The sequence below is a fragment of the Littorina saxatilis genome, linkage group LG5, assembly GCF_037325665.1.
Source record: "Littorina saxatilis isolate snail1 linkage group LG5, US_GU_Lsax_2.0, whole genome shotgun sequence".
Taxonomy (NCBI): domain Eukaryota; kingdom Metazoa; phylum Mollusca; class Gastropoda; order Littorinimorpha; family Littorinidae; genus Littorina; species Littorina saxatilis.
Window position 1 is genome coordinate 38894191 of NC_090249.1, and position 24872 is coordinate 38919062.

The window sequence follows — 24872 nt, forward strand, 5'->3', positions numbered from 1 at the left end:
TTATTTTTTCTTACTCAAGCCTTGTTATCTTTCACTTATATCCAGTCTCAGCTTCAAGGAGAGGGCACTAAACACATTTGAATTAGTAAAAAGTCATCAGCCGAAGGCCGCGGTCAATAAATATGAAACAAAAGTCGATATGCCCCCCGAGGACCGACAAAAAAAAGCTGGTCTGACAACAAACCACCAAACATCGTTTTTGTCATCATTTTGGTAGTGAGAAAATAAGATCACAATCAACACAGGGAGCCATGCTTTGAAACACGGGTTCCGTGCTGATAACCACACGAGTTCCGTGCGGATAACCACTGGCAATCAAAGCTGGCGTGTGAAAGCAACTTTCTGTATTTTTGAGTTCATAAAATATTGGGATGAATATGTCAGGTTTGAGGATGCACAGTTCTGTTTGTTCATCTTGGTATTCCACTCCCTCGGCTTTCAGTTGTGAGTATTAAGCTTAGTAATCGAATGTGGAAGCTACGTTGGGTCAAAGGTCACAGAAGATTTGCGTCGTGCAGCGAAGGAAAGAATCGCGATCTTGTTTCCGACTCAGTACCTCTTTGTTTTTCATTAGACCTGTCAATCTGCTTGCTCGGCTTTGTGAGACGTTTGCATATCTTGTTGCTATTTTCTTTGCTTTTATCATTATTTCTTATTTTGTGCTTCGTTTATCGATACAACGTCTTGTGCACGGGTCAAAATGTGTGTGTCAGGGGTCAATTGGTTTGACTTGAACTTGACGTTCGTGTTTCTCACACAAAGATACACGCACTCCATGACTTTGTAAGAAGACACAACACATCGGTAGGTTTCATTTGTTTGTGATGAATTTATTGAAGTAGTTTTGTTTTTTTGTTTACTTTTGCCAGTTGGTTTTGGAAACTTTGCAAAGCAGTGTCGTGTCGTCTGTTTAGGTCTGGGGAAACGCTAATGAAAAGAGCCGAAGAATCCTCGAGCGTTTCTATTGGGTTTGCTTTTGATTATCCATGTAATAGGGCTTCCTGCAACTATGGTAACCGGGGATTTATTCCCCGGGGAACATGAGATTTATTTCCCAGGTGCTTGTGAATAAAAACTCGTGAAAATGATGACAATGTACTTTATATATGTGAATGAACATTTTTACTTCTAATGTGATTCAGAAGTTTATCCTACATACGTGAGAGAGACACTCGTGAGATAATAATCGTTCAAATCACACGTGTGTATATCATGTAAATGAGGTCATGTCAAGCAAGTCTGGCAGGGACCTGTTTTTCCACTGCTTATGATGCCAAAGTCACCAAGACAAACGTCATTATAGAAATAAAAATTGTGTTTGCTAATTACCCTCGATGAATTTTTAGAACTAACAGGTCACGCCAGACTTTCGGAGTGACATTTCTTTACTTTGACGTAATAGATTGCACGAGACTTTAGAAGAGATCGAGGTTCCAAAACAAGCGTCTTCAATTTAGCTGCCTCGACTGCAGAACATTTTTGGTAAAATACACGTAAATACAGTATGTAGGATAAACAGAATACTACATGGCTTGCTGTTTCGTACCAGATTTACACTCGTTGATTTTTCAAATAGTGAACAGCTCGCTTTCGCTCGCAGTTCAATATTTAAAAAAACAAACTTGTGTAAATCTGGTACGACACAGCAAGCCATGTAGTATTCTCTATATGTATACTAAATCACGGTTTCTATTTTTGTGACACTGAGGGAATTCTTCTTCTTCTTGTTGTCGATCACTCAACTGAGGGAATTCAAATTGTTCGCAAGCTGGTTAGTGCTTCTTTGACTTTACTTGGGTACAAGTATGACCGAAACAAGTCTAACACAAGTATCTTAATGGATAGAAAAAGTTCATTTAATAGTGTATGTTTTCATGGGTCAGAATGTGGCCTGATACATGTATTATAATCAACTTTTTTTTAAAAATCATCAGTGGGATTGTTCCCCCCGCGGGTTAGGGGGAAGAATTTACCCGATGCTCCCCAGCATGTCGTAAGAGGCGACTAACGGATTCTGTTTCTCCTTTTACCCTTGTTAAGTGTTTCTTGTATAGAATATAGTCAATGTTTGTAAAGATTTTAGTCAAGCAGTATGTAAGAAATGTTAAGTCCTTTGTACTGGAAACTTATGCATTCTCCCAGTTTTCAACCACGAAGGTTATATCGCGACGGTTGCAAGCCCCTGGAGCAATTGTTTGATTAGTGCTTTTGTGACATGAACAAGAAACAATTGACAAGTGGCTCTATCCCATCTTCCCCCTTCCCTCCGTCGCGATATAACCTTGAATGGTTGAAAACGACGTTAAACACCAAATAAAGAAAGAAAAGTGGGATTGTACATGTATGGTTTGAATGTTTGTCTTGTGTAGGCTGTGGCAGGAAGCATGTGTTTTCTGATTCTAGAAAAGAAAAGCAATCAGTTTTCTGTGTGTTTCTGTTGTATTGTAGTTGCTGTGGTTATTTCACACAATCATATAAACTGCACTCACGCACACACACACACACACACACATGCACGCACGCACTCGGGCACACACACCCCCCCCCCACACACACACACGACATATAAACACTAAATTTCCCTGAAAACAGTTGTACAAAGGGGTAAAATGCATTGTGGCTTTATTGTTTGAGGTTAAAGAATCTCCATCTTTCCATTTTGCATCTATAGTCACTTCGCATACAAAGACTGCAGTCTTGAACACTTAAGTTGTTTTGATACAATTGTGTCAAATTGACTACATGGCATGGTTGACTCAAGTGTGGTTAGATTCGTAGCTATATACTAATGTAATAACTCTCACATGTTGTAACTCTCACAAGTTTGTAATTACTGATGTGATAATGAACTCTCATATGTCTGGTATTTCACTGACATTCAGTGGCGGTGTTACAAAAACTGTTTACAGTGGAACCCCCCTTTGAAGACCCCACAGTTTAAAGGCCCAGTGCAGCTCACAGCCTTCGTTTTGTGTTTTTGTTGCAGCTGAGTGCATTTACAGTTCAAAAATCCTCCTATGGTAGTAAAACAAACCCAAAACTACCCAACGACGACATCTGTGAAGCTCGACAGTTTCTTGTTCACGCGAGTGCATAAATTAACCTAGTTATTACGTGGTGTTTGGTCGGAGTTCGATTCAACTGAGTGATTCCGGCCTCCATTTTGTTTTACACAAACTCATGATGACGTCTGACATAGTTTGCTAGTGACATGTCTTTTTGTGCATGATGTGGTGATCTACCTGATCTAAATTTAGATCCGAAAATAGGCCAAGACCAGCCGGGTCCGAGTACGAAATTAATTCGTAAAAAAATCGCAGTTCTTGACTCTTTGGGTGCAAGTCAATGAAACTTGGTAGTTCTTCTAACGGATAGCTGCCTGAGGTATGACTAAAAGCCCCAGGGGCTCCGTGCACCTGGATTTGACAAGTTCAGTACCTTTAAGATGCCCTCCCTGCTTCCCCCCCGACTTTGTCTTGATAACCTATGTGTATTTACCCCCATGTTAAAAGTCCCTCTGTTTTCAGACCAGATTTCCTCACATTTTGTGAGGTCTTGAAAAGGGAGGGGTTCCACTGCAATAAAAATCAAAAGATTGTTCTCAGGTTCATGGGGGCGGGGATGTAGCTCAGTCGGTAGCGCGCTGGATTTGTATCCAGTTGGCCGCTGTCAGCGTGAGTTCGTCCCCACGTTCGGCGAGAGATTTATTTCTCAGAGTCAACTTTGTGTGCAGACTCTCCTCGGTGTCCGAACACCCCCCCCCCCCCCCCCCCCCCCCCCGTGTGTACACGCAAGCACAAGACCAAGTGCGCACGAAAAAGATCCTGTAATCCATGTCAGAGTTCGGTGGGTTATAGAAACACGAAAATACCCAGCATGCTTCCTCCGAAAGCGGCGTATGGCTGCCTAAATGGCGGGGTAAAAACGGTCATACACGTAAAATTCCACTCGTGCAAACCACGAGTGCACGTGGGAGTTTCACCCCACGAACGCAGAAGACGAAGAAGAAGTTCTCAGGTTCAGAAGTCACACCTTATCTCTTGCTTTCTCTTCACACAGTGTTTTCGTGGTTTGAAGTTGATGATTGGCTCATTTCAGTCTTTGTCAGTCTTTACGCTAATGTGTCACCAGTACATGCTGCAATGTTCTTCAGTGAAGATTGTTCTTAGATTCAGAAGTCACACCTTCTTCTTCTTCTTCGTTCATGGGCTTAAACTCCCACGTTCACTCATGTTTTTGGCACGAGTGGATTTTTACGTGTATGACCGTTTTTACCCTGCCATTCAGGCAGCATACGCCGATTTCGGGGGAGGCATGCTGGGTATTTTTGTGTTTCTATAACCCACCGAACTCTGACATGGATTACAGGATCTTTTCCGTGTGCACTTGGTCTTGTGCATGCGTGTACACTTGAAGGAGGTTAAGTCACTAGTTTCGTGGTTTGAAGTTGATGTATTTCTGATTTCAATCTTCGTCAGTATTTACACTGATGCCACAGCAATGTTCTTCAGTAAAGATTGTTCTAAGATTCAGAAGTCACACGTAATCTCTTGCTTTCTCTTCACACAGTGTTTTCGTGGTTTGTAAGTTGATGAATTGCTGATTTCAGTCTTTGTCAGTCTTTACGCTAATATGTCACTGTACGTGCTGCAATGTTGTTGTGTGTTTCATTAGTTGGTTGTTCCTTAACTCTTGTCTTTCAGCAATGTGTTACTGTGTGTGTGATGTGGTTATTGGGTATGAATGTTTATACGGTTGTCAAAAATGAGCGTATGCATCAACGATTTACTATATATGCAAGTACTTAATATGCACTTGCAAACAGTGTTCATGTGGTGAAATATTTTGAATATACAAATAAATGAATGGGAAATTAGCCGTCATGCTGTATAGTATTGAAAGGTTGTGTGTGTCTGTTGTCTTGGAAGGAAAAAACACTGTTCCTGAATGTACATGTGATTTATCATCTGTGGTTTTCCAAATCGACTCCATGCTCTTTTTCTTTCAAATGTCTTTACACACACACACACAGGTGTCTGCACATAAAAGAAGTCTTGAAGTCAGGTACATATTTTATTTTCATGAATTTGTTCAGTGTATAAAGAAGTTACAGGGTGTACATTCACTGAAACTTCTAGATGGCAAAACATTTTAGTTCTGACAACAACAAAAACATAACCACCGGCACGGGTAAGAGAAATGTATACTCCTCTGCTAATAGTTGTTCACGTGTGTAGCGTTCGCAAATAAACCATCACACAAATTTCAAATGGTAAAATATCAGTGCAAAACTGTGGCACATTCAAGAAGCTCAAGAACTTTCCTTGGATCCACGATATTCCCCAAAGAGAAAAAACAAAGGTCTGTACAAAGAATTTCTTCAAAGAGAAAAACTGAGCAATTTCCATACTTTCTGTTCTTACATCTACATTTTTCGTCATCTAAATGTGTTCTAATTACATTCTCAGTGTGTTCTACTTCTAGCTGCCAGAAGAGGCCATCAGATTGTCTGTAAAATTGTTATATTTTGTTTGTAGCTGGGGAACTTGGCCCCTATGGGCCCTCCCAGCTGAAGGACTTTGCCCCTATGGACGTGGACGTCCCGTCCCCGCCCCCCCACTGACAAGTTTTAGAGATTTATTTACCTCAGCTGTTCTCCAGCCTTGTGTACAACCAACTGCTATTAGTACATTTATTATGACCTAGTTCGTGTCCACTCCACTATAGAAAGCAGCAACAGAAAAAAGTAACAAAGCCAGTATTAATACACTAAGAGCATATCACACATATATTAGTCAATGCACACAATTAGCGAGTTGTGCCAAGCTTCAAACATGAGAATACGTAAACTTTTACTTAAGTCCTAATTCACAAATGCTACCCCCCCCAAAAAAATCAAAAACGTTGGCATACCAAACATGCATTGAGATCAGAACCATCTTCACGCTAATACATGCAGTTTTTGAGCATCATCTCTTCAACCCCTCGCCACCACCACCCCATCCCCCCTCCCTCCACTTTGCTCTGCATTTGAGTGACAAAAACGTGTTACAACTTTTTTTTACAACGAGGCTGAATATCATATACAGTGGTACCTGCGATGAAAGGACACCCTTGGGGACCAGCTAAAAGTGTCTCTACATTGCAGGTGGCCTGTCATGACAGGTAGATTTGGGTAGAGATAATAATTAATAGACAAAGGGACCCCAGAATGTGTCCTTTTAATTAAGGGAGGTGTCCTCTCATCAGAGGGGCCACACATCGCAGTTACCACTGTACCATGTTATATATGAAGTCAACAACAGTCAGATCTTGAGCAGAGTAAATATTGCTTTAAACATGAACAGGTTAGGTTTGTTCTGGTCAACAGAGTTGAACATTAACAATAACATTTATCATCAACAACAACAAAATAGCTTTTTTTTACTGTTCACAAGAAGAAATAATAATCTCAAATAAAGGTTGATGAAAAAAAAAGACTCACCATTCCTGGATCATCTCGAAATCCAGCAACATTAACTGGTATTGGAAATGTTGAAATAATCACAATGGTGGCCATGCAAAGCAATGTGAAAACAGATTTTAAGTTAACTTCAGCCAAAAACATTAATTTATATTTACTGGTGTCAACCATACATTGACAATACAAGATACGAGAACACATACACCAAATCTTAGGGAAAAAAAGGGGAGAAAACGACTTTTAAAGGTAACTCTTCTGACTGCATGGATGGTAAAGCAATGATTTTAAAGCCTCTACAAAAGCAAAACAAACATGAAAAACTCTTTCAGTAGGAAATAAGAAAACTTGCACAAGAAAGATGGCCATTAGACAAATATCATAGAAAAGCTGTATCTCATTTAGTAGACTACATATCAACTGACTGGATGGTAAAGCACAATTTGAAAGCCTCTGCAAAAGCAAAACAAACATGGACACATATGAATAACTTTCAGTAGGAAATAAGAAAACTTGTATTTAAAAAAGCTGGTCACAAGACAAAATATCAAAGAAAAGCTGTTTCTCATTTAGTAGACTAAATATCAACTCGTTAGATATATCACAACCAACACAACCAGTCTTAATAGAGTCGGGATTCCCAATGCCATTGTCACTTTAAGAACTATGAGTATGCTGTAGAACTGTAAAATGCCTAGAGAAAACATCAAGCGGATATATCTAAGTTACCAGTGATCCAGTTATCTCCAATAAAGTATGCAGAGAATTTGGATAACAAACTGATGCAGTTATATATATACATTTAAAATATTAAGAATGTTTTGCGACATAATCAATTCAATGTTTACATACACAAGCACAATTGCTTGTTAGTGAGACATTTTAAGCAAGTACATCTCAATGTATAAATGTCTGAGCCTTTTCGACACGAGTAAAAGAAAACCTGAATTAAACATCACAGCTGTTAAATGAACAAAGCAAAACAAAACAGAGCATCAATGGTGAGCAAGAAATAATTATTTTATGTGTGCATGAAAAAACGCACTAATAAATCTGAAATGTCTGAGTTCTCCAAGGGCTACGTTACAGAACACCTGCAAATATTGTATCTTAATATCTCAGCTCTGGTTGTTTTTATTAGAACTGTCTCTTGCTCGCCTCATTTCTATAAAAATGCTTGCACACAATTTAGCCACATGGGAGGATGTTAACAGAAGAGATCAAAAATATTCAAGGGGTACAAAAAAATTTTAAAAAATGCATGCTTTACTCTGAGACAAAAAACAACAACCACTAAAAATATGTCCAATTTCCATGGCTTCACTGCATCTACTCAAAGAGAAGAAGACAAAAGAGAAAAGGACACTGGAGATGACAAGAAAGATATTCAAGTTAACTTACAAGACAACATTTTAACCTTCTGGTGATTAACATCAACAACGACAAAAGACAGAAATATATATTTTGTTAATAAAAAAAACCTGACTCGCAACACTCATGTAAAATAGCTTTGTCCTTCTGCCCCTAAAAATCAAAATCATGTTAACTCTTGCCCACATGAGATCACACTTTGGTTTGTAAATAAAATAACAAACACAGTAAGCAAAGCTTTTCATCAATGACAGCATACAACCAAGAAAGATCGAAATGTGTTGGACATAAAAAGTTGAACCATTTGAACAGTAAGAAAATTGACAAACGTCAAACTTTGAATAAAAATTGAAAACAATTTGCAACAGCGATCACTTTTCCTGTTAATGTGTTCACTTAACCTGCTATGGTGATCAATTAACCCGTTAGTCGTTACAGTGTTCACTTGACCTGATAAAGCGATCACTTAACCTGTGATAACGGTCACTTAAAGACAAACGGCACCGATCAAACAAACCAAGACGTCTCTTCTTGACCCCTTCTTCCAAAGTAAAACCTCTGACGTCAAAAGCGAAACAAAGTTTGACAACAAATCAAAAGCGAATAATGGTGTCACGTTACATTTCTGTTGCTTCTCCTGCACATCTCACAGAAACCCACATAGAATTTTCAGAACGAAGTTTGTCTTGGTGACTTCGTCATTTTAGCAGGAGAAAAAGATGCGGAAGATCAGCGCTAGGCTGTGCATCGGTATCGTACATGTATATCATTAGCCTGCTCTAGTGATCACTTGGGCTGTTAGGGCAAAGTCTGAGCTGGGAATGTTGAGATTTAGATTTTTTGTTTGTTTGTTTGCTTAACGCCCAGCCGACCACGAAGGGCCATATCAGGGCGATACTGCTTTGACATTTAACGTGCGCCACACACAAGACAGAAGTCGCAGCACAGGCTTCATGTCTCACCCAGTCACATTATTCTGACACCGGACCAACCAGTCTGAGATTTAGATAGTGATCACTTTACCCCCATGATGATCAGCTAAGACAGCTTTATCTTTCAACAAGTCTTGTTCTGTACTCATGCAAGCAAAACAAGAAAATGAATGCGGATAATGGAAGAATAAGCAAACATGGTAGTGCAAACGCGCATATGAATAAATATATTTGTGATTGAGGATGGCAAAATGCAACTTTGCAGGATTAAAGCTTATGTGTACTCAAGAAAAACAAGAACGTGAATGCGGATAATGGAAGCAAAAAAACCAAACATGTTTATCTGCCATCTGGATTGATAGTTCACAAGAGCGCATACACACACACACACACACTTTTTCGTACACCCCCTCTGAAAACACACTAACATGCCCCTTGTCATACTCACTCATATTGCTGCAGAAAATGTTCCTTTGAACACTGTAGTGTATATTTTGCAATATCAACAAAAAGGATGGCATTAACTCTATCACAGATGTCTAATATCTAAATACAAAAACAAGATCCACAAAGCAGAATTGACAGCCAAGCATTTTTCAGTCACTCTCTAGATCCAGCTAAATAATTCACCTTTCTCTCTTAGTTCCAACTCTCTCGTCAGAATGTTTCATCATGCATCTGTGGGTAGAATCATGGTAAATTCTTTTGATTTTAAAGTCCACCAGAATGTATCCTTCAGTAAGTGAGCAGCATGTCAGGGTCCTATCATCATGATAATCATCACTCAATATCAGATTTCTCCCTCGGTCTGTTCAGTAAAACAATCTTTCTTTCTTTCTTTATTTGGTGTTTAACGTCGTTTTCAACCATTCAAGGTTATATCGCGACGGAGGGAAGGGGGGAGATGGGATAGAGCCACTTGTCAATTGTTTCTTGTTCACGTCACAAAAGCACTAATCAAAAATTTGCTCCAGGGGCTTGCCACGTAGTACAATATATTACCTTACTGGGAGAATGCAAGTTTCCAGTACAAAGGACTTAACATTTCTTACATACTGCTTGACTAAAATCTGTACAAACATTGACTATATTCTATACAAGAAACACTTAACAAGGGTAAAAGGAGAAACAGAATCCGTCAGTCGCCTCTTACGACATGCTGGGGAGCATCGGGTAAGTTCTTTCTCGTCCCAACCAATATGGGACTCCCCCTAACCCGCGGGGGGCAGTAAAACAATCACAATGTTTGGTCTGTTCAGTAAAACAATCACAATGTCCACTTCATTAGGACATGTACCTCAAACATGCAAAATGTATACCAGGTATGAATCATCCACCTCTTTGCCAAGAGATCATTCAGATAAAATACAATATACAAATTGTGTCAATTTCAACTGAGACATTTCATACTTACATACTGCTGCTATTCGTGCAATGTTGTGAACATTCACTGAATGACAATGTTAGTATATCATGCAATATACATAAACGTGTGATCCCTAAATCAGTCTGCGCAAACTCTGAGCAACACATTTGCAAGACCTCCACACACACCCACTCCCTCTTCAGGAATGACACCATTTAAACATCGTCAACTGATAATGCCACACTGGAGACGACCATGTTTTTCTCTGCCATGTCTTACATGACTCTCACAGACAGTGACCAAACACGCAGCAGGAAGAAAGAAGTGACCAGTCAAGGCTCAGATCAGCATCACAGCTGTGTAGTGTCGGGGGGACTGGAAGCTCCGTTGGGGATGTCAAAGGCCGCGCCCGCATCCCCGTCAAAAGTGTGGCCGGCTGAAGCAGCGGGTGCAGAGGTGGGGGTGGTGGGTAGGGAGGAGACAGAATCCTGGTCGCTATGCAGTGCTGTCTGCAGCTGCAAGCGTATGGCGTGAATGCGGAAATGTAGTCGTGACTCCAGGGCATAGCCCTTGTAGTTCTTCCTGCAAGGTCAAGAGATATACTGGATTAACAACGCAAGAAATGTAGAAGTTTTGAGGATTACCCTTCACCACAAACACACATGAGTATCAAACCATCAAGCATATAATTGTGTACACTCTTATCACTATGCGCACTCACTTTCTCTGTCTCCTGCGCTCCATTTCTCCATCATACTGACACACACACTCTTTCCCTTTCTCTCCCTCTATTTCAGAAATTCACAAAAGACACCGATATCTTACAATAAAGTAGCACAGCGGTACCTGTGCTGAAAGGAAACCAACGGGACCAGCCAAAAGTGCTATGACAGGAACATTTTGCGAGAGATAACAGACAATGGGACAAGAGAAGGTCTCCTTTCGAGGGAGGTCTCATTGGAGGGGTCTGACAAGTACAAGTGTACCCATACAGTGAGACCTCCCTGATGGCAAACAACCTCCAAGAAAGAACACATTTCAAGCCCTGGAGCCAGACTCATGGACTCACAGTTGTCACACCGACAGTCAGACCACCGCTTTGTTACCCGACTGTTGTTACTTGCCGGATAACTGCAGTGCTTAGGGGGGAGGTGCACTGTAATGAGGCAACTCTCTGTGCAAAGAGGCACAGTCGGCCTACAACAATCTTTTTTATTTAATAAAACCTGATTTCATCAGATTAATGCATTTCACTCGTTCAACTGCACTTGACCGACTGTGAACATGCTGGCCCACGAAATCAGCCCCATGTCTCTCTACCGAAAAGGACACCTGTAATTAAGAAACGTTTCTCTGCTATAAAGGGTGTCTTTCAAGATGGGTACCACTGCACCGACAAACTAGAATGAGGATCCAGCGACGACGAGGGAATGAAGTGCTCGTAACGTACTTGGCCCGATGAAGGTAGTGCTTGACATCTTCGTAGCGTTCCTGGTGCAGGTAGAGAATGGCCAGCTCCACTGTGGCGTAGGGGACCAGGTACCGGTCATGAACAATGTCTTTCTCACTGTAAACAAATTCAGGGGTTCTGATGTAAGAGAACAGTACCAAGTAGCAGGTCCTTCCTCCTCTCTCTGTACACACACACACACACACACACACACACACACACACACACACACACACACACACACACACACACACACACACACACACACTCAGACCATTTCTCAAACTGTGTTCCTGCTTTTGTGTCACTTCAGCAGTGTAAATTTACCTCATGTAGTGCCAATATTATAAGATGTTTGATGGGTTGTTGACAGACCAGCTTTTCTGTCGGTCCGAGGGGGAGCATATCGTCTTTTGTTTCATATTTATTGACCAAGGCAGAAGGCCACGGTCAATAAATATGAAACAAAAGTCGATATGCCCCCCGAGGACCAACAAAAAAGCTGGTCTGTCAACAAACCACCAAACATCGTTTTTGTCATCATTTTGGTAGAGAGAAAATAAGTGCACAATCAACCCAGGGAGCCATGCTTTGAAACACGGGTTCTGTGCTGATAACCACACGAGTCCCGGTTTGATAACCACTGGCAGTCAAAGCTGGCGTGTGAAAGCAACTTTCTGTGTTTTTGAGTTCATTAAATGTTGGGATGAATATGTCAGGTTTGAAGATGCACAGTTCTGTAGGTTCATCTCGGTATTCCACCCCCTCGGCTTTCTGTTGTAAATATTAAGCTGAGTGATCGAATGTGGAAGCTATGTTTGGTCAAAGGTCACAGAAGATTTGCGTCGTGCAGCGAAGGAAAGAATCGCGATCTTGTTTCCGACTCAGTACCTCTTTGTTTTTTATTAGACCTGTCATTCTGCTTGCTCAGCTTTGTTAGAAGTTTGCATATCTTGTTGCTATTTTCTTTGCTTTTATTATTGTTTCTTATTTGTGCTTCGTTTATCGATACAACGTCTTGTGCACGGGTCAAAATGTGTGTGTCAGGGGTCGTTTTACTTGAACTTGACGTTCGTGTTTCTCCGAACGTCTGTGTATCGAAACACAGATACACGCACTCCATGACTCTGTAAGAAGACAAAACATATCGCTAGGTTTCATTTGTTTTTGATGAATGTACATGACATGTATGACCTTTCATGAAGTAGTTTTGTTTTTTGTTTACTTTTGCCAGTTCGTTTTTGGAACTTTGCAAAGCAGTGTCGTGTCGTCTGTTTTGGTCTGGGAAACACCAATGAAAAGAGCCGAAGAATCCCCGAGCGTTTCTATTGGGTTTGCTTTTGATTATCCATGTATAACCTGCTTCCTGCAACTATGGTAACTGGGGATTTATTGCCTGGGGAACATGAGATTTATTTCTCAGGTGATTGTGAATGAAAACTCGTGAAAATGATGACAATGCTTATTGTTTCCTATAGTTTTGTAAAACAGAAACAAACACAATAAAAACAAAACAGAACAAAAACATCATTATATTCTCCACAGAGTATAAATTTACTTGGTGGATATAACTTACTTGCTAATGACTTCCAAGAAGCACTGCTCTGCCTGGAACATCTGGCCGCGATGACGAAGACACACTCCCTTCAGAAGCAATGACAGGGAGTAGTTGTCAAAGTAAAACAGGTGAGATGCTGAAAGTCAGAAACAAAACATTATTCAGCGCATTAAAAAACAGAATATAAAACATGGAGATTTTCCTCAAGAAACTCAGTGATCATTTTTGAATCAAAGAATGAACAAAAGTTTAAGCCTGAAGGAACTTATTCCTTTATCATCTTTAATTATGAATAATTTTGTCAGAAACCACAAGTCATTTTGTGGTTCTTGTTCTGTGAGGCACTCGCTACATGGTTTTATACTGCTACTGATCAAAGTGAAGTAAAGCCCTGATAATAAAGAGAATGTCTATGACATTTTATCCTTGTATATTGAGCGGCTTACCTTTGTCCTCAAGAATAGTGTTGACGGTTTGTTCTATCACAACAAGCATGGCTTCTAGTAAAGGCAGCTTCTTTCCAATGATGTTGTATCCGTTCCACACATATATCAGTTCCTGAAAAATAAACATAAACAATGAATTAAGTAGCGAAAAGTGCATGTACTGAATTAAAAAAGCTGAATACCTACCAGTCTCCCCCCCCCCCCCCCCCTAAACTTCAAACATTGTGTGCGTTCATGCTTTTGTGTGCATGTCTGTCTGCTTGTGTGTCAATCAACACACCAGTCTTAATATGAACATCAATCAGTCTTATCTCCTCTCCTTGTGTCCAACATATGGAACAACCGAATACAAAACATCATGTAATAGACGCAATAAACGAGCAATGACTTCAAAATGAAAATAATCTCCACAAACCGTCAACCCCACAAAATCCAAACTGGTGAGTTGTCTCGCCATCCTGGTAACGTGGAGTCAACGCATTACTGAGCTGGCAAAGTTGTTCTCATTCTTGTGGCTGTCTCATTACTGTTTGTAGGTACATGTATGTATGTCAACTCAACGTTTCTTTGAAAGTTTAGTTTTGTCTATAATTAAACATTCCAATTACCTTCTTTTTTATTTTTATTTTATTTGTCAAACCCGCAGTTCTCCCAATATTTGTTCTGTCAGGCAAAACCTGCAATCTGGTGGCCCTTAAATCGTGCATGCCACGGGAGTGCAAGTCTAACAGGAGCGAACGAGAAAAAGAGAAGAAGAAAGCAAAACATACCATTGCTGGAAGTGTGAGGTATTCATTCTGGTCCATGTAGCGTTTTGCCTTGGCCACAGCAAACTTTTCAAATGGTAGAGACTTGCCAGCAATGCGTTGCTTCAACCTTGGAACTTCACTGAAATGTAAATGTGACAGTAACTTTATGACCAGCCAATAAGTCAACATTTCCCAAAACTGGATGAGGTATTATATTAAAAAACCAAGTTATGCATACCTAAATGAATGATTTTAAGCAAGAAGAAACCGCACAAGTTCATAAAACTTAGTACATGTGCCCTCCATCATTTACAGAAAAGTTGGCAAAGTAACCAGAAAAAAACAATAACCGCACATACGCCAAATTTTTTTTACAGTTTTTAAGTCTAGTTATCCATTAACAACAATTTTTAAAAAAATAATCAAAAATCAAGTGTTGACACATGCAAAAGTCAGCCAAAGCCAGCTCAATAAAAAAAAGTCATTATGTGTTTTTTTTATTATTAAAATGCAGAGATTTGCAAAAGACTTACCTGAAGAGAAACTTGAGGTGTGCCTTCGTTTCTGGTGTTGGGTCGTCACACATGAGCAGAAAGCTGGCCTTCTGGTAGGTGTAGGTGGCCTTGCTCCACCGACTTTCCTTGCACAACCGCTCTGCATACTTCATAGCCATCAGCCAGTCCGACTTGAAACTGAATGTCAACACAGTGGAAAAACCATTAGGAACATTTGGGAAAATGTCAACTTTCTTAGTAATACACTTTTATTTCCATACATTTGTAATTTCTTTGGCATGGGGAATCATTTCGGCATATCTGCACCTTGAATTGACACAGCTTTTAATCTCAGTGTTATAACAAACCTGCTCAGGAACTCAAATTAATGTCTTGGAATAGTGAACGCAATGCTTCTGCAACCTAATTTTCAGTTTCATTGTAGAAATATGCACTTGTCGCAGTCAAACCTCTCTAGCACATCTCAAAATTAATACCACATCTCACAACTTCTACTGCTGCTTTCAACCTCAGTGTTACAACAGACCTGCTGCACAGTTCAAAGGTCTGGTAAAGTTAATTCACAACTTCCCTGTTTATTTCAAGGAAGAAAAATGCCATTGCTAGTGCTACACTCAATCTCTCTTGTCTACATTTTTTTAAATGTATGCACATCCCTGGAACATTTTTCACACTCAATCAAAAGAAACACTTCACAACAGCATATTGTTGAAGAAAAAGAGACACATGCACAAAGAGACAAATTTCTACCTACCAGTGACACCACATGAGTTCCCAGTAACAGAGATGGTGAAACTGCCTCCATTCTGATTGTGCGCCGATCGTCTCATCGAATCGCATGATTGCCTGTAAAGATTTACCAAACAAATGGTGTGAAATTAACTGCTACAATAGCTAATACTGCTAGTACACTGCACATGTCTCTGACAATTGCTGACACTCACAGAGTTCAAACATAATTCTACCAACTTTCATCAGTTTAATACCAGATGCTAAAGTTGGAAGCATTATACCTCTCGCCCACACAAAATCTGTTAATCAAAGTGAGGAAAAATATAGAAATGAGGCATGACAAAATTTCAGATTCGAAAGCCCCGTCATGGAGGAAAGAAGTTTACCTCATCAATGTTGCCCTTGATCTCTTCAATTCGGCCAGCGAAAAAGAGGAACAAGGCTCCCTGTAACAAAATCACCACATTTTCAGGATTAAATTTTTCATCATGTTCATGCATGCAACTTGTGTGCAGTACATTTATTTTCGTCTAGTCCAAAACGCTGAAAAGAAGCCCAATAAAAATGTATTCATCACTAACTGAACAGAAATGACGCCTAATAGACGAATTCCGGAAATAACTCTGCCGGGTTTCCATGGGTTGTGAAAGAGTGACTACCCTTGCATTTTGGGTGACAAATGATATCACATGACATTTTAGGCCAGTCACTAGCGAGGCGCATGTCTCAAACACGTGTACAAGAACCACATGTTAATTCTTTATCCCCCGGAAAAGTGAGGGTTACTCACTGTTTCACAACCCATACAAAACCGGCAGAGTTAGCACCGAACATCCTCTACTATTACTAATAGTCTATGCTGTATAAAGAGGGCTACCTTACAAGAGAGAGGGCACCCTATATCTAAGTGCAAACCAGCACACACTGGGTACTGACCTTGGGAAACTTTTGGAGACTCTGTTGTAAGAGACTGGATGCAAGGTCAATGTCACCATCAGCAAGACCTGGGAATGACAAAACACAATTATTATGTATGATATTTCACAATTGTCTAGATCAGGTTCCAACACATTTGTTCAGAACACCCCTTCAAAAAAAGATCTTACAGCAGACACAACAGAATGGTAAAAGTATATGTTCTGAATCCCATTATGAAAATGCATCAACAGATGAGATAATTCTTGAGATAATTCTTGGAAGGGCCATTTTCAGCAACAGCAAAATTAGAGTTTAGAAAAAAGTCAAAACCAGTAGAGCCCCATAAAAATGTCATGCATTCCTCTGCTTTAAATCCCCCCCCCCCCTTCCCCATACACACATGGCTACATCATTTGTTTCACAAGTCATGAAACCAACATATGACGTCCGTCATTTAACTTGATTATATATGTCTCTAGCCCCTTATATTTGTAATAAAATAACAAGTACAGAAAAACTGACCAGAGACAGATTTTTTTGTTAGAGATCAAAACAGACACAAAAAACCTGAAGCGTTCCACATAAAACTTACCCAGAACATACGTAACAACTGTATGATAGCTCATCAACACTATGGAACACAGAGGACCACGCAGACCGTTCTGAGATTCACTCCCTTTATGCAGTTCTACCAGACCCATTTTCTGTGAACAGTCATCCAATTTCACTCTGTCAGAAATGTTAGCTGATATGTTGACAACATGAATTTGTATTTGGTTTTGGTTAGTGCTTTTAAAATCATCAGTTGTGTAGCACACTCATTCAATTTATACTCATCACTAATATCCACAGATACTGACATATACATACACAATGACAGACCAACTTATAGACAGGTATATATCCCTCACTCACACAAACGCGTCCTCTCCCTTCCTTCAACTGCAACACACACACACACACGAACACACACTGGCACAGACAAGCTGAATACAATCAAACTTTAATTTTTTGAATAAGTTCTGCAGATCTAAAAGGCAGGAAACAGTCCTTAACCTACCTTGTTTCCAGAAAACCCCACAAACTCTAACAGCTTCATGACCTTGCTTGGCAACAGAGAAATCATCTGAAAAACGAAATCAAAGCAGCTCATATCATGCAAACACGACCTAAAGACTGTCATTTTCAAAGACAGAGACGGATGTTTTTGCCAAAAACCTTAAGAAAACAAGAAAGAATTGTTAATCATGTTCACAGAGCATGATATGCTCTGAGTATTAGCTGAAACACCAGTCATGGCAAGAATATCCCAAAAGGGGATTGTTACTATGATTTAAGTTTAATTTAATTTGTTTACATGCTTAGTCTTTTGATTCATGTGCTGTATGCTCTCAAGAAAGATTTTAAACAAGAAGAGCAAACGCTCGATCGAGTCACTTTCGCAGTTCTGAATATTATATGAGGCATCAGATGGACAGGAAGAAATTGCTATTCACAACACAATGAGTCACGTTCACATAAAATTTGAGCCCGGTCACTTTTATAGTTTCCGAGAAAAGCCCAACGTTAAGTTGTGTGTTGCCGAACAGAAAAGGCTAGTTATCTCCCTTGTTTTTCTGATAACGTTCGTAAAAGGCTACAGATGTAAATACTTTGATGTAAAGAATAATCCTACAAAGTTTCAATCACATCCGATGAACTTTGTCAAAGATATAAAATGTCTAATTTTTCCTTTGACGCTGACCTGTGACCTTGAAAAAGGTCAAAGGTCAACGAAACCATCGTTAAAGTGTAGAGGTCATTGGAGGTCACGACTAAACAAAATATGAGCCCGATCGCTTTGATAGTTTCCGAGAAAAGTCCAACGTTAAGGTGGTGTCTACGGACGGCCGGCCGGACGGCCGGCCGGACAGACTAACACTGACCGATTACATAGTCACTTTTTCTCAAGTGACTCAAAAAAACTATGTCATCTAGCAAGAACAGAAAAATACTGAATGTAGTATGCTGTTTGGATGGAAAAAATAGCAAAATCACTCACCAAATTGAATGTGCCGATGCCCATTTTCACACCGCTTTCAAAATGCACTTTGAAGGAATCCTTTCCCCAGTTGCGTTTCTGGAGCATCTTGTTGCATTCTCTGCCACACAGACACAATGAAGATACAAGATAGATATTTTTCATGAGGACAAGCGCCCCCCCAAAAAACACACACACACAAAACAGAAAACAATGATGTTATATGTATGATGTTTTAACACAACATCACTGAAACTACAGAGTTGCTACATTGTACACATGCACAAATTCAAACTGATGCAACTTACTGCCCAAAGAAATTTTAGGCAGTCTGACAATAACTGAATACAAGTCGCGAAAGGCAAAATAACTACATTTAGTCAAGCTGTGGAACTCACAAAATGAAACTGAACGTAGTCCGCCGCTAGTGCAAAAGGCAGTGAAAGTGACGAGCCTGTTTGGCGTGGTAGTGGTTGAGCTGTGCTTCATAGCACGCTTTACTGTACCTCTTTTCGTTTTAACTTTGTGAGCGTGTTTTTTATCCAAACATCATATCTATATGTTTTTGGAATCAGGAACCGACAAGGAATAAGATGAAAGTGTTTTTAAATTGATTTTTGTAAAAAAATTTTGATCATAATTTTTATATTTTGATTGAAAAATGAGGGTGTGACAGTGCCGCCTCAACTTTTACAAAAAGCCGGATATGACGTCATCAAAGGTATTTATCGAAAAAAAGAAAAAAACGTCCGGGGATATCATTCCCAGGAACTCTCATGTCAAATTTCATAAAGATCGGTCCAGTAGTTTGGTCTGAATCGCTCTACACACACACAGACAGACAGACAGACAGACAGACAGACAGACAGACACACACATACACCACAACCGTCAACCCTCGTCTCGATTCCCCCCTCTACGTTAAAACATTTAGTCAAAACTTGACTAAATGTAAAAATGAACTGATTTCAAATTTTTGAGGGTACCAATGGTGAATACTTTTTGTCCCTGCAGAATTTCCAAACGGTTACTGAACCTACTGTTCTGAAAGAAGAGTACCAAAGCAGTGTCGTGCTACCCATTTCTTTCTCTCAGATTTTGTGCACATGTGTGTGCGCATTTTCCAAGTAAGTAGATATTTATTGCGGATCTGTTTTTGACACCAATTCACAAACCTACATGCGCACACAATCTCACTGGATGAGCCTGCAAAACGCCTTATTATTTCTCATGAGAACACAAACAGATATTAATCTTACTTGTATATTTTGTAGCATTCACGGATTTTGAGCCCTCCCTTGACAAAACTGATGAGATTCTCATCCTGAATAAATGTGAGCAAGGCACGAATCAACAGCGACTCTGCGTAGATCAGTTCTGCATGCACCTCCTCTGCAGAAAAAAAAAGTGTTCATAAGAATAAACAAGAAGGGCAAAGCCCATACGACTCATATGCTTGACCTTGACATGACCATGACCTTTAGGGTCAAGGTCAAATAACTAAACCTAGCAATGACATCATACACTAAGAACGGCTTTACACATTTTTCCTACCAAAATACATGTGACCTTGACCCAAGGTCAAAGTCATCCAAGGTCATGCAACACAAAGCTGTTAAGGGGTTACTTGTGTGTTCAAATCGCGTGAAAGAAACATTACACATTTTGTGCACAGGTTCCTTTAAGCAATATGGACACATCTGTGCAAAGAAAAAAGGGGGTCGACGTATTAACTTTTTTTTTAGAATTTTTTTACCGGGGGTTGTCAAGTACGATTTTGCGAAAAACACTGCGATTTTTAACATGATCCCAACTGACATATTTAGCTCTACAAATAATAAATGAGACATTAGTTTGTGTATATAAATGAATGGAGAGTATAACTTTATCATAAAACGGTACTTATCAACGTGCATTTTCAGAAAATGATCGAGGTTTATCGAGGGCGTACACATAAAATTATCACTCCTTTAGTAGTAAAAACGTATTTAAAAAAAATTCGCGTGAAAGAAACATTACACATTTTGTGCACAGGTTCCTCTAAGCAATATGGACACATCTGTGCAAAGAAAAAAGGGGGTCGACGTATTAATTTTTTTTTTAGAATTTTTTTACCGGGGGTTGTCAAGTACGATTTTGCGAAAAACACTGCGATTCTTAAGGGGTTACTTGTGTGTTCAAATCGCGTGAAAGAAACATTACACATTTTGTGCACAGGTTCCTCTAAGCAATATGGACACATCTGTGCAAAGAAAAAAAGAGGTTGACGTATTAACTTTTGTTTTAGAATTTTTTTACTGGGGGTTGTCAAGTACGATTTTGCGAAAAACACTGCGATTCTTAACATGATCCCGACTGACATATTTAGCTCTACAAATGATAAATGAAACATTAGTTTGTGTATATAAATGAATGGAGAGTATAACTTTATCATAAAACGGTACTTATCAACGTGCATTTTCAGAAAATGATCGAGGTTTCTCGAGGGCGTACACATAAAATTATCACTCCTTTAGTAGTAAAAACGTATTTAAAAAAAATTCGCTCGACAGAAACATAACTAAACTTGAACACAGCTAAGTTCACTGTATACATATACAATACCTGTAAACAAAATAAGTTGTTGGCTTATTGTCTGCTTCACAATTATTCCCGTACCAACCCCACCCCCATTATCATCTTGACTGACAAAAATGATAAAAAGAAATAATTTGGGAGCGCTGGACTTGTGATACATGAGTTTGAATCAGGGTGAAGGGTTGGGGGTCGGAACATTTGTGTGCAAAGTTTCATGAAGATCTGTCCAGTAAATTTCTATGAATCGCACACCACACACACACACACGTATATATAATATATATGGCCTGGGGCAATTGTAGCTTCCCTTCTTCGTGTCTCTCTCTCTCTCTCTCTCTCTCTCTCTCTCTCTCTCTCTCTCTCTCTCTCTCTCTCTCTCTCTCTCTCTCTCTCTCTCTCTCTCTCTCTCTCTCTCTCTCTCTCTCTCTCTCTCTCTCTCTCTCTCTCTCTCTCTCTCTCTCTCTCTCTCTCTCTCTCTCTCTCTCTCTCTCTCTCTCTCTCTCTCTCTCTCTCTCTCTCTCTCTCTCTCTCTCTCTCTCTCTCTCTCTCTCTCTCTCTCTCTCTCTCTCTCTCTCTCTCTCTCTCTCTCTCTCTCTCTCTCTCTCTCTCTCTCTCTCTCTCTCTCTCTCTCTCTCTCTCTCTCTCTCTCTCTCTCTCTCTCTCTCTCTCTCTCTCTCTCTCTCTCTCTCTCTCTCTCTCTCTCTCTCTCTCTCTCTCTCTCTCTCTCTCTCTCTCTCTCTCTCTCTCTCTCTCTCTCTCTCTCTCTCTCTCTCTCTCTCTCTCTCTCTCTCTCTCTCTCTCTCTCTCTCTCTCTCTCTCTCTCTCTCTCTCTCTCTCTCTCTCTCTCTCTCTCTCTCTCTCTCTCTCTCTCTCTTTGCGAATATGATTTTGAAGCGCATTACATAAAGTCGGTATCTGATATCTAAAGTCCTGATATTTTGGATGCGGAGGAATTTTTCCTGGTGATGATCTGAGGTAACGGAATTGTTCATGCATTCTGAGGGAATTTGACAGGTATCGGGGGGTGTGTGTGTGTGTGTGGGGGGGGGGGGGGTTGGTGGTGTGGGGGGGGGGGGCTTTTGTTGTGGGGTAAATGATTAAAACGCCTGCACCCTAACTATGAAAGCAGCCACACGCATACTCACAGAGACACAGAGGCACGCATGTTTGTGTGACGGTTTGCACGAATGACCATTGAAAATTAGTTTTTGATAAAAACAAGCGACATTTCCTTTGAGCACACAGGTGCTCAGCCAATGTGTATTGAAACTTGTTCAATTATCTCAAAATGTCATAACGTTTGGCAATATAATTATTTAACAACAACAAAAAGACTACCGGATTCCGTACATAAAAAAATCAGGGGCTGTAACAACAATTCGCGGCATTGGACTGTGGGAGCACGGACCTACATTCTAATGGATGGCTGGCTTTGGATCTAGGTCACTTTAGTGGGAATATCGGTCAACTTTGAAACCTGAGGACCAGCCACTTCCGGTTCCCCTTTCAGAGTAATGAGATTGCTGGGGCCGTAGAATTTTTCATCCAGTTTTGTCCTTTTTTTTCTCCAAAATTGATATTAGTCGGAAGAAACAAGCACACGTGTGACACGTGTGGTGGGGGTATTTCCCGGCGAGTTTTCAGTGTTGTTGTTGTTGCGAAGCGAAGCGGCTTCCCAGTGCGGAAGGCAGGCAGTTTGTGCATCAAACAATGTTGTTGTGATGGATGGATGAGTGAGTGATGAGGGTGAATGAGTTAGTTAAACTGTGACTGAATATCTATTGATTTATTGATATTAAAGTGAACATTAGGGGGAGGGGGGGGTTCGAAATGCACCATTGTGCACTCGCCTTGATGTAAGGAACACTACTGCAGTCTCTAACAGCTTCAAAGTGGGTTAGACAGGCTCTTGATAAAGACTGAGGCAAAATGTGCCAAATCACACATTGTCTTGAAAGAAGGAAAAATCTTCATTTGTCACCTTTCTGCACTTTTTTGACTTTGAGTGCATAGCCACAATGGTCACAGACAAGATGCAGCAAACAGATTTGAAAAAGACCCCAAACTGAACTTGTTATGACTATTTGTAACCCCTCTCACCTTTTTGACTTGGCCGTACCCAAGCAAAAAGGCAAAAAAAATCATAACTAATTCCATGTTGATTTTTGGTGGGGTGGACCTATTGTTCCAGACTCGCCTTGATTAGGGCAACACTAGTGCAGTGTCCAACAGCTTTTAAAATTTGTTTTGACCTCTTGACAATGTACATGTCAACAATCCCTGACTGTTGTGTAGTAAGAAAAAAATCTTCATTTTCCCCCTTTCTCCACCTTTTTGAGTGTCAGTGCATAGCCACAATGGTCACAGAAAAGATGCAGCAAACAGATTTGAAAAAGACCCAAAAGTGAACTTGTTATGACTATTTCTAACCTTTCCTACCTTGTTCACTTGGCCGTACCCAAGCCAAAAAATCATAACTAATTCCATGTTGACTTTTTGGTGGGGTGGACCTATTGTTCCAGACTCGCCTTGATTAGAGCAACACTAGTGCAGTGTTCAACAGCTTTTAAAATTTGTTTTGACCTCTTGACAATGTACATGTAAACATGTAACCCTAATCCCTGACTGTTGTGCAGTAAAAACAAATCTTCATTTCTCACAGAAAAGATGCATCAAACAGATTTAAAAAAGACCCAAAACTGAATTTGTTATGAATATTTCTCATCTTTTTTGGACTTAAAAAAATTGGTCCAAAAAAAAACAACACCCAAAATCTTCATTTTTCCCTTCTTCAAAATTTGTCCAAAAAAAAACAACACCCAAAATCTTCATTTGTCACCTTTCTGCACTTTTTTGACTTTGAGTGCATAGCCACAATGGTCACAGAAAAGATGCAGCAAACAGATTTGAAAAAGACCCCAAACTGAACTTGTTATGACTATTTGTAACCCCTCTCACCTTTTTGACTTGGCCGTACCCAAGCAAAAAGGCAAAAAAAATCATAACTAATTCCATGTTGACTTTTGGTGGGGTGGACCTATTGTTCCAGACTCGCCTTGATTAGAGCAACACTAGTGCGGTGTCCAACAGCTTTTTAAAATTTGTTTTGACCTCTTGACAATGTACATGTCAACAATCCCTGACTATCCCTGACTGTTGTGTAGTAAGAAAAAAATCTTCATTTTTCCCCTTTCTCCACCTTTTTGAGTGTCAGTGCATAGCCACAATGGTCACAGAAAAAATGCATCAAACAGATTTGAAAAAGACCCAAAACTGAATTTGTTATGAATATTTCTCATCTTTTTCTTCATTTTCCCCCTTTCTCCACTTTCTCTTTCATGAGGAAGGGATAATCACACATAGTACGCCAGTGAGGTTAGAATGGTGAGGTGGGGTCTGAGGCTGGTAAGGGATTTGGGGGTAGGACCGACGAGAGGGCACGGATTCGGCGGTTCGCCGTGTCGAGTCAACTTCATATAGATCTGTGCAGGCGATCAACAGCCCCAGCCGATCTGGATCTGTTCAAGTCAAAAGTAAAGTCAAGGATACGAAGAAGTTTACCGAAAAACATCGATCCCAAGGACTCATGTTGTAACTTTTCAAAGCAGTTACATTCAATCAAAGCTCTATCCACATTAAACCGAACGGGAATCGTCGAAGATCCACGCAACTTCACTGCAATGTCGAAAACGAACTCATAATGTCACCGCAGATCTATAGTTGGTTTTGGTTTTGTGTCGCAGCAAAGAAACGAAGCAAATCTCCGGCTTTTATTTCA

The 24872-nt window shown here is 40.1% G+C and overlaps 1 protein-coding gene and 1 long non-coding RNA gene across 3 annotated transcripts in view; one reads left to right on the forward strand and one right to left on the reverse strand.

Annotated features, from left to right (window-relative positions):
• The first annotated feature begins 11 nt into the window (after positions 1–11).
• LOC138967080 (uncharacterized) lies at positions 12–1919 on the forward strand. The gene is made up of 2 exons (XR_011455840.1): positions 12–1502; positions 1651–1919. It is a non-coding gene; the product is annotated as an uncharacterized lncRNA (long non-coding RNA).
• Positions 1920–5060: 3141 nt separating this feature from the next.
• The window catches only part of LOC138967081 (tetratricopeptide repeat protein 39B-like), a 37170-nt gene continuing 17358 nt past the window's right edge, over positions 5061–24872 (reverse strand). For both annotated transcript variants that reach the window (XM_070339560.1, XM_070339561.1), the window contains 13 exons: positions 19777–19909; positions 18539–18638; positions 17558–17623; positions 17090–17201; positions 16516–16583; positions 15966–16025; positions 15602–15693; positions 14866–15024; positions 14354–14471; positions 13584–13695; positions 13156–13273; positions 11580–11696; positions 5061–10711 (listed from right to left, as the gene is read on the reverse strand). In XM_070339560.1, the coding sequence (XP_070195661.1) occupies positions 10480–10711; positions 11580–11696; positions 13156–13273; positions 13584–13695; positions 14354–14471; positions 14866–15024; positions 15602–15693; positions 15966–16025; positions 16516–16583; positions 17090–17201; positions 17558–17623; positions 18539–18638; positions 19777–19909 (1487 nt within the window). In that variant the 3' untranslated portion in view covers positions 5061–10479. The remainder of the gene's footprint in view (positions 10712–11579; positions 11697–13155; positions 13274–13583; positions 13696–14353; positions 14472–14865; positions 15025–15601; positions 15694–15965; positions 16026–16515; positions 16584–17089; positions 17202–17557; positions 17624–18538; positions 18639–19776; positions 19910–24872) is intronic.